At 58.4% G+C, this 18,125-nt stretch overlaps 1 protein-coding gene across 16 annotated transcripts in view; it reads left to right on the plus strand.

Moving 5' to 3' along the window:
- PPP6R2 (protein phosphatase 6 regulatory subunit 2) overlaps positions 1-17,598 on the plus strand; it is a 91,877-nt gene extending 74,279 nt beyond the window's left edge. For 9 of the 16 annotated variants that reach the window (XM_079142646.1, XM_079142653.1, XM_079142645.1 and 6 more), the window contains 14 exons: positions 2,997-3,212; positions 8,903-8,967; positions 9,895-10,010; positions 11,243-11,328; positions 11,755-11,835; positions 12,114-12,277; positions 12,391-12,448; positions 12,695-12,819; positions 12,997-13,160; positions 13,970-14,129; positions 14,232-14,320; positions 15,024-15,198; positions 17,091-17,315; positions 17,398-17,598. In XM_079142646.1, coding sequence (XP_078998772.1) covers positions 2,997-3,212; positions 8,903-8,967; positions 9,895-10,010; positions 11,243-11,328; positions 11,755-11,835; positions 12,114-12,277; positions 12,391-12,448; positions 12,695-12,819; positions 12,997-13,160; positions 13,970-14,129; positions 14,232-14,320; positions 15,024-15,198; positions 17,091-17,315; positions 17,398-17,446 — 1,773 coding nt within the window. In that variant the 3' untranslated portion in view covers positions 17,447-17,598. The remainder of the gene's footprint in view (positions 1-2,996; positions 3,213-8,902; positions 8,968-9,894; positions 10,011-11,242; positions 11,329-11,754; positions 11,836-12,113; positions 12,278-12,390; positions 12,449-12,694; positions 12,820-12,996; positions 13,161-13,969; positions 14,130-14,231; positions 14,321-15,023; positions 15,199-17,090; positions 17,316-17,397) is intronic. The other 7 variants (XM_079142647.1, XM_079142655.1, XM_079142648.1 and 4 more) reach the window with 5 other exon arrangements.
- Positions 17,599-18,125: the final 527 nt, after the last annotated feature.

The following is an 18,125-nucleotide window of genomic DNA, read 5'->3' on the forward strand; positions in this document are numbered from 1 at the left end:
GTAGATGGTCTTTCGTTTTATTTATTTATTTTTATGTGGTGTTGAAGATCGAACCCAGTACCTCACACATGCTAGGCAAGTGCTCTACCACTGAGCCCCAGCCCCAGCCCCTCCTTTACTCTCTTGATGGGATCCTTTAACACACAAAAGTTTAACATTTTGATGAAATTCAGCTTACCTTTTTTTTTTTTTTCCTTTGTTACCTGTGCTTTTCATGTCATCTCCAAATCGAAATGTCAAGGAAACTCTCCTCTATGTTTTCTTCAAAGAGTTAGATCTTTGACCTATTTTGAGTTAATTGTTGTATGTGGTGTGAGGTAGGTTCCAACTTCATTTTTTACCATGTGGACATTCAGTTTTCCTAGCATCATTTGTTGGAAAAACTGTCCTTATCCCTTATCCCTTGGAACCCTTGTCGAAAGTTGTTGGGAAGGCTTCTTTCCGGGCTCTGTATTCTATTAATTGGTCTGTATCTGTATCCTCATTCTAGTGCCACACTGTCTTGATGCTTGTAGCTTTGGAGTAAGTTTTGAATTTGGAAAGTGAACATCCTATGGATTTGTTCTTTTTTCTGATTGTTTTGACTATTTCTAGGTACCTTGAGTTGTAATATTTTTCTGCAAAAAATTTCTGCAAAAATAATTGCTCTCGGTAGTTTTATAATGATTGCATTGAATCTGTAGATCACTTTGGGTAGTGCTATCTTTTGAATAGTATTAGATCGTCTAAAATCCATGAACACAGATGCTTTTTCATTTAGGTCTTCTTTGGGGCTGGGGGGTGGTAGAGTGCTTGCCTGGCATGCACAAGGCACTGGATTCCATCCCCAGCCCCTCAAGTAAAATTTTTTAATAAACATTTTTTAGTTGTAGATGGATACAGTATCTTTATTTTTTTATGTGGTACTGAGGATTGAATAGTGCCTCACATGTGCTAGGCAAGTGCTCTACCAGTGAACTACAGCCCCAGCCCTTCAAGTAAATTTTTTAAATGTAAAAATAATAAATAGGTCTTCTTTAAATTCTTATAACTAAGTGTTTTAAAGTTCTCAATGTAGTATAGTGCAGTTTTCAGTCTTCCCCTTCCTTGGGTCAATTCATTCTTAAGGATCTTATTCTTTTTGATGCCGTCATACATGAAGTTATTTTCTCTGCTTTTTGGATTGCCTGTTGCTACTATACAGAAATGCAGTGATCTATGTGATTCTGCATGCTACAACTTTGCCGAATTTGTGTTCTAACAGTTTCTGTGGAATCCTTATAGAACTTTCTACATACAAGATCATGTCATTTGAGGAACTGGGGCTGTGGCTCAGTGGTAGAGCCTTGCCTGGCACATGTGGGCACCGAGCTCCATCCTCAGCATCACGTAAAAATAAATCAATAAATAAAGTTTTTAAAAAAGATTGTGTCACTCGGGAGCAGAGGTCATTTTACTTCTTTTCCAATTTGGATGCCTCTTTATTTCCTTTTCTTGCCAGATTGCTCTGGCCAGGACTTCGGTGCTGTGTTGGACAGGAGGTGAGAGTGGGCCTCCTGTTTCACTCCTGATCTTGGGGGAGAGCTTTCCATCTGTCAGCACTTGGTATGATGTCAGCTGTGCATTTTTTGTAGATACTTATGTAGATTTAGATTATGTTAAAGACATTTCCTTCTATCCCTATTGAATTAAGAGAGTGCTTTGAATTTTTTTCAGAGACTCTTTTTTATGCATTGAGATGTTCATTTGGTCTTTGCTCCTCATTCTGGAATATGTTGTATCACACGGATTTCCACGTGTTGAAGCATCCTTGCATTCCAGGAATGAGTCCTGCTCTGTTGGGTGTGTGATTCTTTTATTATAATGCTGATTCAGTTTGCTAGCATTTGCATCAGTATTCATAAGGAATTTTATCATTTTCTTCTAGTAACCTTGTCTGGTTTTGGTGTCAGGGTACTACTGACCTCACAGAACAAATTAGGACATGTCCCTCCTCTTCAGTGTTTGCAAGAGTTTGAGGGTCAGTGCTGATTCTTAAAAGTGTGATAGGATTCGCCAGTGAAGCCCTGTGCTCCAGCTCTCCTTCGTTGGGAGTTGGGTCTGAGTTCATGTTGCAGTTGAAGGAACATGGTCAGGCACCTCCAAGGTGGCTCAAGGTCACACAAGCAGAGCAGGTGAAGCTGAGGCATGGGCTATGCCTCTTTGAAGTGGAGGGTCTGCCTTTCTCAGCTGCCACATGGGGTGTGAAGAAGGGGCTGCTCTTAGGCTGGAGTGGAACCTGCACCCACCATCTCTCCCCAGTGCACCTTCTCCTCTGTGCTGAGGCCAGGCTGCTGTGGCCTGCGTCAGGTGCAGTGGTGGCCAGAGAGGCATTTGGGCTTAGACTCAACTCTATGCCTTCCTCCCCTCCCTGTCCTCATCTAAAAGAGGCTGTGTCGGAGATGGGACATGGGATGACCACTGCCCTCAGGTGCCTGTGTCTCCCAGGGACACCTCCCGTGAGCTCTGGCTGTCTTGAGGCGTGGGGACACGTGCTCCAGTCCCGGGTTGGTGGAGGAAGATGCATGCAGCTGCTCGTGGGAGTTCAGCATGTTTCCAGAGACTCATGGGCCAAATACAGATCATAAAGGGAAATTTCACATTCTTAGATCTGAGAAATAATAAAAGTAATATGTATCAAAATATATAAAGTGTAGTTAAAGTAGATTTTGCAGGGAAATATATAATAATTCAAAGATTCACACTGGGAAAGACTGGAATCAGGCTTCTAACTATGGACATAAATAATAAACTCACAATGGAAAGAAGACAATTATTTGGATAAGGGCAGAGGTCAGTGAGACACAAGCCACAGGCAGGAGGGGCGAAGGCAGGGGCAGCCCCTGGCAGAGGTACTGAGAGAATCAGGGATTCCTGCAGTCAGGAGCTAAGTGTGGGAGCCATTTCCCTCTGCGTCTGTAGTTCAGCTGTAAGAGAGGATCCGTCTAAGAATTTTCCTTTGTCCTCTGTTTACTCAGGACTTGTTTTTTAAGTACACCTGGAATAACTTTTTGCACTTCCAAGTGGAGCTATGCATAGCCGCTATTCTCTCCCATGCTGCCCGGGAGGAGAGGGCAGAAGCCAGTGGATCCGAGAGCAGGGTGGAACCTCCACAGGGGAGCGGGAGCAGGGTCAGGAGCCCGGACACACCCCAGCCCGTTGCCAGGCTCCCCGAGAACATGATGGTGACACACGTAAGTCCAGCACAACTTCCTGCTTGGCACCGCAGGCTGACCTACCCAGATGATGGTGCTGGGCGTGGGATGGCCATCTGCCAGTAGTGTCCAGCACTCAGGCGTTGTCTGCTGACCCTGACATGGGCAGGAGATGCCACCTTCCTTGACTCACCAAAGAAACTGATACCTGAGGATATATATAAGTTTCCTTGGTCACACAGCTGGGGACAGAGAAAGCGAGGGGCATGCAGGGGAGGTCACAGAGCTGGGGACAGACAAAGGGAGGGGCATGCAGGGGAGGTCACAGAGCTGGGGACAGAGAAAGCAAGGGGCATGCAGGGGAGGTCTCAGAGCGGGGGACAGAGAAAAGGAGGGGCATGCAGGGGAGGTCTCAGAGCAGGGGACAGAGAAAGGGAGGGGCATGCAGGGGAGGTCACAGAGCTGGGGACAGACAAAGGGAGGGGCATGCAGGGGAGGTCACAGAGCAGGGGACAGACAAAGGGAGGGGCATGCAGGGGAGGTCACAGAGCTAGGGACAGAGAAAGGGAGGGACATGCAGGGGAGGTCACAGAGCTAAGGACAGAGAAAGGGAGGGGCATGCAGGGGAGGTCACAGAGCTAAGGACAGAGAAAGCGAGGGACATGCAGGGGAGGACACAGAGCAGGGGACAGACAAAGGGAGGGGCATGCAGGGGAGGTCACAGAGCTGGGGACAGACAAAGGGAGGGGCATGCAGGGGAGGTCACAGAGCTAGGGACAGAGAAAGGGAGGGACATGCAGGGGAGGTCACAGAGCTAGGGACAGAGAAAGGGAGGGGCATGCAGGGGAGGTCACAGAGCTAAGGACAGAGAAAGGGAGGGACATGCAGGGGAGGTCACAGAGCTAAGGACAGAGAAAGGGAGGGGCATGCAGGGGAGGTCACAGAGCTAAGGACAGAGAAAGCGAGGGACATGCAGGGGAGGTCACAGCTGGGGACAGAGAAAGTGAGGAGCATGCAGGGGAGGTCACAGAGCTGGGGACAGACAAAGGGAGGGGCATGCAGGGGAGGTCACAGAGCTGGGGACAGACAAAGGGAGGGGCATGCAGGGGAGGTCACAGAGCAGGGGACAGACAAAGGGAGGGGCATGCAGGGGAGGTCACAGAGCTAAGGACAGAGAAAGTGAGGGACATGCAGGGGAGGACACAGCTGGGGACAGAGAAAGTGAGGAGCATGCAGGGGAGGTCACAGAGCTGGGGACAGACAAAGGGAGGGGCATGCAGGGGAGGTCACAGAGCAGGGGACAGACAAAGGGAGGGGCATGCAGGGGAGGTCACAGAGCTAGGGACAGAGAAAGGGAGGGACATGCAGGGGAGGTCACAGAGCTAAGGACAGAGAAAGCGAGGGACATGCAGGGGAGGACACTGAGCTGGGGACAGAGAAAGCGAGGGGCATGCAGGGGAGGTCACAGAGCTGGGGACAGAGAAAGCGAGGGGCATGCAGGGGAGGTCACAGCTGGGGACAGAGAAAGTGAGGGGCATGCAGGGGAGGTCAGAGAGCTAAGGACAGAGAAAGGGAGGGACATGCAGGGGAGGTCACAGAGCTAAGGACAGAGAGAGGGAGGGGCATGCAGGGGAGGTCACAGAGCTGGGGACAGAGAAAGGGAGGGACATGCAGGGGAGGTCACAGAGCTAAGGACAGAGAAAGGGAGGGGCATGCAGGGGAGGTCACAGAGCTAAGGACAGAGAAAGCGAGGGACATGCAGGGGAGGACACAGAGCTGGGGACAGAGAAAGCGAGGGGCATGCAGGGGAGGTCTCGGAGCGGGGGACAGAGAAAAGGAGGGGCATGCAGGGGAGGTCTCAGAGCAGGGGACAGACAAAGGGAGGGGCATGCAGGGGAGGTCACAGAGCTGGGGACAGACAAAGGGAGGGGCATGCAGGGGAGGTCACAGAGCTAGGGACAGAGAAAGGGAGGGACATGCAGGGGAGGTCACAGAGCTAGGGACAGAGAAAGGGAGGGGCATGCAGGGGAGGTCACAGAGCTAAGGACAGAGAAAGGGAGGGACATGCAGGGGAGGTCACAGAGCTAAGGACAGAGAAAGGGAGGGGCATGCAGGGGAGGTCACAGAGCTAAGGACAGAGAAAGCGAGGGACATGCAGGGGAGGTCACAGCTGGGGACAGAGAAAGTGAGGAGCATGCAGGGGAGGTCACAGAGCTGGGGACAGACAAAGGGAGGGGCATGCAGGGGAGGTCACAGAGCTGGGGACAGACAAAGGGAGGGGCATGCAGGGGAGGTCACAGAGCAGGGGACAGACAAAGGGAGGGGCATGCAGGGGAGGTCACAGAGCTAAGGACAGAGAAAGTGAGGGACATGCAGGGGAGGACACAGCTGGGGACAGAGAAAGTGAGGAGCATGCAGGGGAGGTCACAGAGCTGGGGACAGACAAAGGGAGGGGCATGCAGGGGAGGTCACAGAGCAGGGGACAGACAAAGGGAGGGGCATGCAGGGGAGGTCACAGAGCTAGGGACAGAGAAAGGGAGGGACATGCAGGGGAGGTCACAGAGCTAAGGACAGAGAAAGCGAGGGACATGCAGGGGAGGACACTGAGCTGGGGACAGAGAAAGCGAGGGGCATGCAGGGGAGGTCACAGAGCTGGGGACAGAGAAAGCGAGGGGCATGCAGGGGAGGTCACAGCTGGGGACAGAGAAAGTGAGGGGCATGCAGGGGAGGTCAGAGAGCTAAGGACAGAGAAAGGGAGGGACATGCAGGGGAGGTCACAGAGCTAAGGACAGAGAGAGGGAGGGGCATGCAGGGGAGGTCACAGAGCTGGGGACAGAGAAAGGGAGGGACATGCAGGGGAGGTCACAGAGCTAAGGACAGAGAAAGGGAGGGGCATGCAGGGGAGGTCACAGAGCTAAGGACAGAGAAAGCGAGGGACATGCAGGGGAGGACACAGAGCTGGGGACAGAGAAAGCGAGGGGCATGCAGGGGAGGTCTCGGAGCGGGGGACAGAGAAAAGGAGGGGCATGCAGGGGAGGTCTCAGAGCAGGGGACAGACAAAGGGAGGGGCATGCAGGGGAGGTCACAGAGCTGGGGACAGACAAAGGGAGGGGCATGCAGGGGAGGTCACAGAGCTAGGGACAGAGAAAGGGAGGGACATGCAGGGGAGGTCACAGAGCTAGGGACAGAGAAAGGGAGGGGCATGCAGGGGAGGTCACAGAGCTAAGGACAGAGAAAGGGAGGGACATGCAGGGGAGGTCACAGAGCTAAGGACAGAGAAAGGGAGGGGCATGCAGGGGAGGTCACAGAGCTAAGGACAGAGAAAGCGAGGGACATGCAGGGGAGGTCACAGCTGGGGACAGAGAAAGTGAGGAGCATGCAGGGGAGGTCACAGAGCTGGGGACAGACAAAGGGAGGGGCATGCAGGGGAGGTCACAGAGCTGGGGACAGACAAAGGGAGGGGCATGCAGGGGAGGTCACAGAGCAGGGGACAGACAAAGGGAGGGGCATGCAGGGGAGGTCACAGAGCTAAGGACAGAGAAAGTGAGGGACATGCAGGGGAGGACACAGGTGGGGACAGAGAAAGTGAGGAGCATGCAGGGGAGGTCACAGAGCTGGGGACAGACAAAGGGAGGGGCATGCAGGGGAGGTCACAGAGCAGGGGACAGACAAAGGGAGGGGCATGCAGGGGAGGTCACAGAGCTAGGGACAGAGAAAGGGAGGGACATGCAGGGGAGGTCACAGAGCTAAGGACAGAGAAAGCGAGGGACATGCAGGGGAGGACACTGAGCTGGGGACAGAGAAAGCGAGGGGCATGCAGGGGAGGTCACAGAGCTGGGGACAGAGAAAGCGAGGGGCATGCAGGGGAGGTCACAGCTGGGGACAGAGAAAGTGAGGGGCATGCAGGGGAGGTCAGAGAGCTAAGGACAGAGAAAGGGAGGGACATGCAGGGGAGGTCACAGAGCTAAGGACAGAGAGAGGGAGGGGCATGCAGGGGAGGTCACAGAGCTGGGGACAGATAAAGCGAGGGACATGCAGGGGAGGTCACAGAGCTAAGGACAGAGAAAGCGAGGAGCATGCAGGGGAGGTCACAGAGCTAAGGACAGAGAAAGCGAGGAGCATGCAGGGGAGGTCACAGAGCTGGGGACAGAGAAAGCCAGGAGCATGCAGGGGAGGTCACAGAGCTGGGGACAGAGAAAGCCAGGAGCATGCAGGGGAGGTCACAGAGCTGGGGACAGAGAAAGCCAGGAGCATGCAGGGGAGGTCACAGAGCTGGGGACAGAGAAAGCGAGGAGCATGCAGGGGAGGTCACAGAGCTGGGGACAGAGAAAGCGAGGAGCATGCAGGGGAGGTCACAGAGCTGGGGACAGAGAAAGCGATGAGCATGCAGGGGAGGTCACAGAGCTGGGGACAGAGAAAGCGAGGAGCATGCAGGGGAGGTCACAGAGCTGGGGACAGACAAAGGGAGGGGCATGCAGGGGAGGTCACAGAGCTGGGGACAGAGAAAGCCAGGAGCATGCAGGGGAGGTCACAGAGCTGGGGACAGAGAAAGCGAGGGGCATGCAGGGGAGGTCACAGAGCTGGGGACAGAGAAAGCGAGGGGCATGCAGGGGAGGTCACAGAGCTGGGGACAGAGAAAGCGAGGGGCATGCAGGGGAGGTCACAGAGCTGGGGACAGAGAAAGGGAGGGGCATGCAGGGGAGGTCACAGAGCTGGGGACAGAGAAAGGGAGGGGCATGCATGGGAGGTCACAGCTGTGGACAGAAAGTGGGGGACGTGCAGGCGGAGGCAACATTCACATCTCTGCCCTTGCTGGTTGTGGGTTGTGGCCCCGAGAGGAGGTTCCTGGGAAACAGCCCACCATGTCCTATGTCCAGAATGCCGAGGGAAAGGCATGTGCTGACCTCTCATGCTCGGTTCCTCCCTTTCTTCCTGGGCTCCCAGCAACTGGGCTCACACACTGCTTCCCTGGTGCTCAGGGCCTGGGGCAGGATCTGTGTCTTATTCTCTCTGTTCTCAGCACCCAGAAGCACCCCTGGGAAAGAGTTGCTTTAGCAAGCGCTTGCCAGGGAAGGAGGGAGGAAGCAGCTTTTTATCGAGAGCATGGAGGTCCCCACTCACCTCCCGCACAGGAGGTGAGGGTGAGAGGGTCACCCCAGCTCACTGCAGAGGCCCCGGAAGGGGTCTGGAGTCTCACAGATGGTGGGGCTTGAGCAGAGCTGTCGGGGGCCAACCCTGGACCCAAGGGTTCAGTCTGGCCCACAGCTGATGGCCTGTTGGATCAACAGCTAGGGGGCAGGCAGTCTCAGTAGGAGAGCTGCAAGGAGGGGGGCCGTCCAGGAGTCATGGAGGCCAGTAGAGGAGCCCCAGGTTCCGAGGGCGGAGGCATGACCTGATGGTGAGAGGTGTGCTGACGCACCAGACACTGAGAAGTAGGAGGGAGGGTGACCAGAGGCAGAGCACAGGGACAGGAGCCGCAGGGGAGGCCGCGGGAGGGCCAGGCAGAGGACACCAGAGAAGCCTCCTTTACCCTGGTCGTCTTTCCTGGGGCTCAAAACCCTGGGACAGTGCCTGCCTCTGCTATTTTGTGGGGACAGTGGAGATTTGAGCTGTGAGGTGTCCAGCCACAGGGTCCTTACTGCTGGTGGACTGGCTTGCTACTCTAGCGCCTGGGGAGGGGGTTGTGCAGCCCTGCAGCCCCACTCACACTGCCTGCCCCCGTTCCCCAGCTGTTCCAGAAGTGCTGCCTGGTGCAGAGGATCCTGGAGGCCTGGGAGGCCAACGACCACACACAGTAAGCATGCCGGGGCTGCCTGGCCCATCGGGTATGCAGAGCCGCAGCACACCGGGCTGCTGGGTATGCGAGGTGGACCTGTGTCCACTGCTGTCCTGAAGGGCAGTCGGTCATTAGGGCAGCCTGGGAAAGGAGGGTGCAGGGCAGTGACAGGAACGGGCAGGTGAAGTGGCGGCCAGGCCCCAGGAGCCCTGCAGCTTCTGCCCAGCCTGTCCTGCCCGGGCCCCGTGCAGTGGTGCGCTGGGCACACTCTTGGCACTCGCACCCAGGGACACATGCTTAATGGCCGGGGTCTCCGTGTGGCTGAGCCTTCCTTCAGTTCAGGAGGCATGAGCTGCATGCCACCTGGGGCCCAGGGCTGCCCCATACACCCACGGTCCTGCTGGTACCAGGAGGGCTCTGGGCAGTGTGGGATGGGGCTCATGGGAGCTGGGAGCGGTCTGCAGTTGGACCATCACTCTGGACTTGCATGTGGGCTCAACAGGGGCTGTGTGGTCAGCCCAGCAGTGGGCACACCCTCAGAGCCATGTACCCCAGTGAGCTCTGTGTCCACCAGTGCGCTCAGCTCCTTCTTGGCCCCTGCCTCTGGGGTCTTGGACCCAGGCCGGGGCCTTTCCGCCTGTCTTCATCCATAAACTAGGCAGGGTCTGTCTGGTCAGCTCTTCTCGGTGGTGAGGTTGGCTGAGCCTGCGGGTGTGGCAGGCTCTCTACATACCAGTGTCCTGGAGGTGAGGATGAGGGTTGGGCACCAGGGGGGCCAGGCAGATGCCCTGGAGGTCAGCTTGGGCTGACCCCAGGGGATGTGAGGACCTGGGTGGAGGTAACATTGGAGGTGAGCTCCAGAAGCTCCATGTCGCTCGACTCCCAGCGATGAGTTATGCAAGGCCAGGGCTTGGGGGCCACCCTGACTGTCCCTGTCACTTTCAGGGCAGCAGGTGGCATGAGGCGCGGGAACATGGGCCACCTCACGCGCATTGCCAATGCAGTGGTGCAGAACCTGGAGCGGGGACCCGTGCAGACCCACATTGGCGAGGTCATCCGAGGTGAGCCTGCCACCCACCACCCTCTGCCCTCTGTCTCAACAGGTGGCCCTGCACTGAGGTGGGACGGAGGAGCAGCCTCCTTCGCTGTCACAGCTCCTCACATTGGTGCTCTCCTCTGAGTGGGCCGTGTGGAGACCTGTCGGCACCTGGGCAGGGGTCAGGACATTCGGCTCCTGGGTGCTGTGCTCAGACTCTAGGGCCTGATGCTGACAGCTGGCCCACTTTCCAGTTTTGCTCTGAACTCAGGCAGGCTTGGGGAGGCCCTCCGCCCAGGAGTCTCAGGGGAACCCGAGGATCAGGGGCATCCTATTCTCTAGAAGCTGGCAGTGGGGACCAAGCCCTCTGCAGCCTCAACCTGCCGGGTGGTAGATGAGCAGAGCCCCCACTGCGGCCATGGTTTGCCCCCGGCCCCTTGGGTATGGCCTCCAAGGCTCCTCCCTGCCTTTCCTGAGCACCTCAGGCTCTGGGTGTTGTCAGCAGTCTGAGTGCTCAGCTGGGTGGGGATGCAGAGGGCGATGCCCAGCAAGACTGACTGGAGTGCGCCCAGTTTCCTCAAGGCGTGCTCCAAGTGGGCAGGCAGGTGGCTCCGGAGATGCCCAGGAAGTTCATGTGCATGGAGGCCTGTCCACCCAGTCAGCACCCTGAGTTGCTGGCAGTGGTCTGGGAGACCTGGCTCTCTTGGGGAGGAATATGGGGCCCGTGGGGATCCCATCTTCCCCAGGGCTGGGCGTGGATGAGTTTGGTGTGCCCAGCACAGCTCATGGCCTGGCTTGCCTGATGGGCCCCTCTGGGGATGTGTGAGGCGAGACAGCTCAGGTGGTCCTTGATCCCCAGGGACAGAGGGAGTAGTCTTTCCAGTCATGCCGTAGTGACCTCTGGTGAGGCCGAGCCTGCTGGCCCCCAGAGCATGGGATGAGTACATGTGTGGTCCTCGGCAGGGGCCGGCAAGCCTGGGAGGTCCCCCTGAAACTGGAGGGCAGAACAAACGGAGTGTCAACAGACTCCCGGGACGGGCCGCGTGGGGATGGGAGCAAACAGGAGACTGCCTGGTCGTCCCTTGCTGTTTCAGATCCTGAATCCCCGGGGCTTTGGCCTCCCAAGAAAAGCAGGCCCTGACCCCTGGCCGTGGTGCTGCTGCGTGAGCACCCAGACTGCTCTGCGGGCCGTTGCTGCGTCCCCAGGAGCGCCCGCACGCCAGCTGCAGGGCTCACCGGGCAGCACTTTCCTTGCAGGACTCCCTGCAGATTGCCGTGGACGCTGGGAAAGCTTTGTGGAGGAGACACTGACAGAGACAAACCGCAGGAACACCGTGGACCTGGTGAGGACGCTCAGGCGGCTCCTGCCACACGGCCACAGCGGGACCGAGTCCTGGACCTCGGCCCTGCGGCAGCGGGTGCTAGGACAGCACTGAGACTGGGCCAGCACACGTGGCTGCTGGTCTCACATGCATGTGCCCGAGTGGCCCTGTGTCTGGCCTGCTATCCGTGACGCGGGTCTCTCCCCTGCCACATCAGGAGCAGAGGCTTCTCTGGAAGGGCTCCGTGTGCTCGGGGCCTGTCACACACACGGGCACCAGGAGGCGGGGCAGCCCTGGGCCTCAGCCTCCTCTGGCCTCTTCTGGCTTCCCCTTACAGCACAGCCTCCTAGGCCCAGAGAGTGGACGAGTGCCGGGCTGGGCTCTGGCTGGGCTGGGCGGGGTCTGGGGCTGGCGGCTCACGTGCCACCCATCTGGCCTGTGTTCTAGGTGAGCGCTCACCACCTTCACTCCTCGAGTGAGGACGAGGACGTTGAGGGGGCTTTCCCTCATGAGCTGTCCCTTCAGCAGGTGAGGGCATGGCCAGCACTGCACCCTGCCGGGCCCTTCCCAGAGCCCGTGCCCGTGGTAGCACTTAGTCCCTGACGGCACCTCACAGCGAAGGGTAGTGGCGGCTCGTCCCCAAGCACGTGTGGGGGAGAGGTGGGTCTGGGGCGCCCCAAAGGCCCTGCAGTTTGGCGAGGCCTCTCGGGGTGCTGAGGCTGAGGAAAGGTGAGGCGGCGAGGACTGTGACACAGGCGGAGGGTGAGACTCCAGCCTGACAGCCAGGGCTGCGGCCTGCGTGCCAGAGGCTCTTGTTTCCAAGGAGCAGCCTCCCAAGCCAGGCCCGCTGCTCAGGGCCGCTGTCCTCCCAGGCGTTCTCCGAGTACCAGATCCAGCAGATGACCGCCAGCTTCGTGGATCAGTTTGGCTTCAATGACGAGGAGTTTGCAGACCAGGACGACAACGTCAAGTGAGTGGCCTTGTGTCTGGGTGGGTCCCTGTGACTTGAAGCCCCACCCTCAAGGGCACCAGGCCCCTGGACCAGTGCCGGTGGCAGAGGTGTGAGGGCGCCCTGTCTTGCAGTGCCCCGTTCGACAGGATTGCAGAGATCAACTTCCACATCGAGGCCGAGGAGGACAGTGTGAGTGCCCAGGGGCCGCTGGGCTTGGCGGGCACCTGTCGTCGCTTCCTGCCACTTGCCCAGATGGCTCCGGCTGTGCTCGGTCCAGGTTGTCCGCGGAGAACAGGCTGTGGGTGACTCTGTGGGTGAGGAGGGACCTCAGTGGAGCCCAGAACAGAGCTGCCATCCTGTGAGCCGCGCCCGGGGGCCAGGGGGGACCGAGGCACCAGGCGCTACAGAGCCTGGTCTCCGTGTTCTGTCCTGCAGCCCAGTGCAGCTCTGTTTGAAGCCTGCTGCAGTGACCGCATCCAGCCCTTTGACGACGATGAGGAGGAGGACATCTGGGAGGACGAGGAGACACGCTGCACTGCCCGGGTGGTGGCCAGAGCCAGGTGCAGAGCCTGCCCAACCTCCCAGGTCCCTCACAGGAGGGGACAGGCACGCGAGCAGGCACTGGACACTGTCCATTCTCACAGAGCATGGCATCAGGGGTGGAGCCACACGGGCCTCATGCTGGGCTTGCTGTCCTAGGCTTCCAGGTCCCTGACTATGCCATGTCACTCCCACAGGTTTGGTGCCCCCCACACCTCAGAACACTGCTCAGATGGTGACCTGGAGCGTGGAGGCCAGGACAGAAAGGCGGGTTCTGAGGTCGGCAGGAACGCACCTCGGGCAGGCGCCCTCCTGGCCGCTGCACAGAACGGAGGTCCCCCCTCGGAGGGTGTCTCAGAAGGTAGTGCAGGGGCCCACCAGGGCAGGGTGTTGGCAGCAGGAGGCGGCTCATGGCCGTCTCGGGTTTCCTGTGCAGCACCTGTGTCTCCCGCTGCCTGTGCACAGGCGTCGTTCTCCAGCATCCTTGGTGAGGGGTGTGTACACTGCACCAGGCACAGGTGGCCTCCCAGTCCTGGAGGCATATATGTTGTGGTCATATAGCCGCACCTGCAGGACTGGTGTCCACCCAGTCTGTTGGGAAGGGCCCTCTCCAGCACAGGCTGGACAGTGTCTGGATGCAGCCTGGTCACCCCTCAGACACGTCCAGTGACACAACCCCACATGCCTCTCAGGACGTCTTCTCACCTCTGCCCTGGGGACAGTGCCAAGGTGCTCAGACATGGGGGGAGGCCAGGGCCTCTGTCAGGTGGTGCTGGCACCGTAGCCGAGGTCAGAGATGGAGCAGTGGTGTCCTGCCCCTGTCCTGCCTTGCTCAGAGTCTGTTCTGGGTCGGGACAGGTGGATGGATCATGGGGGCAGCCACATCACCTCCATGTACACCATCTGGTCCCCTGGAGGGTCCCCCAGGTCTCCTGCTGAGTACTACCTTAACAGGCACATGATGACCTGAAGTGCACCACACGGATGTCCTAGGGCCTGAGGCCAGCTGCCTGCTGGTGGGGAGTCTCTCCAAGGGCCCTGGATCTGCCTGGACAGGCAGAGAGGGCTCAGCTGACGTCCCTGCGAGCATTGTGGAGACCCTGGGTGCAGGCAGTGCCTGCCTTGGCCTCACCAGGTCTGCCTGTGCCTGACCGCTGGGTCTCTCCTCAGCAGGCGCTGCGTGGACAGCCGTGTTTGATGAGCCAGGGAACCTGGCAAACCCTGCCCCCGGAGCTGTGAAGGACGTGGGTTCCAGTGTGTGGGCAGCCAGCATCTCCACTCCAGAGGAGAAGGGCTGGGCCAAGTTCACGGACTTCCAGCCTTTCTGTTGGTAACGAGTGCACCCGAGTGTAGGGTCATGCCAAGAACCGCCCCTGGAGGTCGGGGTGTGGCTGACCCCAAGGGCTCAGCACGTCCTCATCCTCATTTGCAGCTCGGAGTCAGGGCCCAGGTGCAGCAGTCCTGTGGATGTGGAGCACAGCCGTGCGGAGGGCAGCCAGAGCCCAGGCCCAGGGGCAGCCTGTGAGTAGGAGCAGCTGCACCCCAGCTCCCATGGGGCCTGGCCTCCTGCAGCTCCAGGCCTGAGCCAGGCCAGCCTCATCTTGGGGCAGTGGGAGGCAGTGGCCAAGGGCCCTGTCTCAGTGTGACACGCTGTGGGATCAAAGCTGCCGTGTGCAGATGGAGGTGCCCAGGGAACAGCAGCAAGGCCACTGGGCTGCCCCCAGACCAGATCTGACCAGGCCCAGGCTGTGTAGCCCGATGTGCACCTCGGGCAGCAGTTTTGGGGTCTTGGTGTGGAGAAGCACATGGATGGGCCAGGGCAGGAAGCCAACCTAGGGCCTGATTGAAGACCTTGACCCCCAACCCTGCTTCCCACTGGTCAGATGGGCTCAAAAGCTCCCCAAGAAGAGGCCTGAGAGCTTCAGGCAGAGTGGCAGTCACTGCCTGGCACTTCTGTCCTGGGTGCCAGACTTGACAGAGAGTGGCAGGACCATCCGAGGCTGAGTGGGACCATCTCTGAGCCTGTTTCCTCGGCTGGGAAACACGTCCACCCTGACTTACAGGGTTGGGGACGGTTCACATGGAGGGAGGTACTTGTGCGCACACAAACACTTGCAGGACACGAGTGCGTGTGCAGAGCACTGGGCGCACAGGCCTTCCTGCCCCTCCTGTGCTGCTCCCTGCGGCCCCACCCTCAGGTCCACAGCAGCTCCTTACTTTGCAGCTGGTCCCACCTCCCCTTGTGCCTGGAACGTGTGTGTCACCAGGAAGGCCCCCCTGGTGACCTCTGATGGTGAGGACGACAAGCAGAAGGCGGCTGGTACCACGGGAGCTGCGAGCACAGGCCCAGGCCGGCAGGGACCCCTGCCACCCAGGGCAGAGGAGACTGCTGTTGGCAGGTGTGCAGGGGTGGTGGCTTCCTGCTGTTGGCAGGTGTGCAGGGGTGGTGGCTTCCTGGGCCCTGGAGCTCCAATGTGGCTCCTGGGATAGTCACAGAAGTCCAGGCTTCTTGGTTACCAGCTCTCAGCTCCCCTGGGAGCGAGCAGGGGACAGGCCGAGGCCCCCAGTGCTGCCCCAGTGGCCTTCCAGCCTGCAGGGGCTGCCTCTCGGGGAGAACAGCACCCAGCATTAGCATGGAGGCTGGACAGAGGCTGTGGGACCTCTTTCTCCCTTTCACACAGAGCCCATCTGCTGTGTCCTGAGTGGTTAAGACATGGCAGGGCCTGGATGTCCCAGAACCCCCCAGGGACTTGTTGGAGAACTCCTGCTGCAGAGACGACTCGGGCTCTTGGGGGTCTGGGTTGGGCAGGGTTGTCTCAGATCATGGGGGAGGTGCTGTTTTTCAACTTGCTGCCAGCAGGTGTGTCTGCAGGGCTTCCCAGACCTCTTTCTGCTGCCCCGTCCTGTGCCAACTCCCAAACACATGCCCATCTTGCTGGGGTACCTGGCAAGCTCAGGAGCATGGGTCGTCTCAGGACTGCACTCGGGGTGATGGAGGCCTGGTGGGAGGTGTGGGCAGCTGGCAGGTGGACAGTCTGAGACTCCCTTAAGATGCCCCAGATTCCTCTTTGCTTGGGGGCCAGTGGGCTCCAGCAAGTCCAGTCCCATGCATCTGCCCTCACAAGAAGGTCCTTGGACAGCCCCTCCTAGACTTTGGGGCAGAGGGTTGGGGGTGCATGAGCAGAAGGAGCTGTGTGGAAAGCTGGAAATGGATCACCTGTGTGCAAAGGCCAAGGCAGGAACTCCTAGTAGGTTCAGAGTATAGGTGTGGGATGCCCTTGGGGTTGGCTCCCACTAGGAAGGGACAAGATGCCAGACTCGTGATGCCTGACGCCTGGGTGGAAACCGCTGCATTGGTGGCAGTGGCACCTGTGTGTTCCTGAGTCTTGCTTGTCCCAGCCTGACTGCCCAGCACCTCACCAGGTGCCTGGGACCCCTGTGGTGGTGGGCTTCAGATGCCTCCCCTGGCACTGTGGGTCCGGCGTGGGCTCACAGCTCTCCCTAGCTGAGTGCACAGCCAAGGCTCCACTAACCCCTGGGCCCATGTTCCAGGGACCCTAGACAGGGTACGGCCCTTTGAGGACTTGCACCAAGGCACAGGAAAGCCTGGCTTGAATTCCTTCTTAAAAGTTCAGGATCACTGAAATTGCTAAGACTTTCAGTCTTCTCCTAAATGCTTTCTAAAAAGGCATGCCACTCTGCTGTGGAATGCAGATGTCCCCGTGCAGTTAGCTGCCTTTCCTGTGGCCATCTGCATAGAGCTGGCCATCCAGCTGAACCACTGAGTGGGAGAATTTCTGCCAGCCTGCAGGAATTCCCCCCCACGCCATCAGTGTCCCTCCCTGGGTCAGATGCCTTCATGCCCTCACCCCGCAGGTGGCCAGAGGGCTAGACTTCTCCTGGAGTAGTCTCCTGACGCCCAGCATGACCTTTTCCCCTCCTGCCCCAGGGTGGTTCCCTTGCGCCCCAGCCCATGCTGTAAGGTTTTAGTTATAATCATGGAGCAGAGGCATCCAGGGCTCTGGGGAAACGAGGCACTTAACAATTGGCAGGTCTGCGTGCTGCTTGAAGGAGGGTGGAGATCACAGTGGACAGGCACCATGTCCCGCTACTTGGAAACGGCATCAGAGCCAATGGCTGTGCCATCCCACTGAGGACGGGAGAGGGAGGGGGCCGAGTGCCGTGATCCCAGGCCACTTTCTAAAGAGAATCACCCTGCTGGTCCTTGGGTGCGTGAAGCTGGGCAGCCCTGAGGCGGGGCACCCATAACTGGAGCCCACGTCTGCCACAGAGCCAAGTGTGCCGACAGCAAGCTGCCGGGATCTGCCTGCCTCTCACCCTCAGAAGTGACCACCCCAGCTGTGGCTACGCCTCCCAAGGCCACTGTGGCTGCCACAGTACTGGACCAGGCAAGTCCTCCCACGGCTGCCCCAACAGTCTCTCCCACAGCGGCTATGGCAGTCCCCACAGCAGCCCCAGCCACAGTGGCCACCCTGGGGACAGCAACAAAAGACAGGTGAGCAGGCTGGGCAGGCGACAGTGGAGCTGGACAGGCTCTGCAGGCCCAAGTGCCTCCAACCCTGCCCCTGTCTCTGCAGGAAGACTGACGCCCCACCAGAAGGAGCTGCCTTAAATGGTCCTGTGTAACGCTGCTGCCACTGGCCGTGGCTTGCCCTGGTCAGGCTGCATCCTTAATCAAGAAAACTACCTGGTGATGCAATTTGTTTTCCTTTTTTTAATTTAATTTAATTTAATTTTGAAATAAATGCTGCACTGGTAAAGCTGGCAGTTGGAACCAGTCGGATGACCCAGCTGGTGTCTCTCCTGCCTGACCCAGAGTCTCCCGGGCCCCGCTGGAGGAGAGGATGCACTGGCTGTCCCCCAGGTCCTGGCCCTAGCACAGCAATAAGGTCTCAGACGTGATCACTGCCTGCAGGAGCTGGGGTTGGGGGCAAGACCCTGAGGTGCCACAAGGACCTGATGGGCAGGAGGGTGTGGACGCCAAGGCTCTCTCCGCGATACTTTTTAACGCATGCAGAAAGAGTGGAATTTTTTTTTTTTTTTTTTTTTTGCACTTTGTATCCAGCTCCAATTCAGGGTCTCCCCTGGCTCTGGGCAGAGAGGGCCTGAGCTGGGGAGACCTGACCTCCACAAATGTAGGTCAGGCTCCAGGACTGCTGTTGCCTGCTGACCCTGGGACCTGGAATCAGGCATTGAACCAGGCTGCAACTTTTGACTGCCTTAAAAAAAAAAAAAAAAAAAAAAAAAAAAGACCCTCTGGGCCTGGTGGGGGTGTCCCCTGAGGCCAGGAGGGCAGGCCAGCATC

Source organism: Sciurus vulgaris (genome assembly GCF_902686455.1).
Source record: "Sciurus vulgaris genome assembly, chromosome: 5".
Lineage (NCBI taxonomy): Eukaryota > Metazoa > Chordata > Mammalia > Rodentia > Sciuridae > Sciurus > Sciurus vulgaris.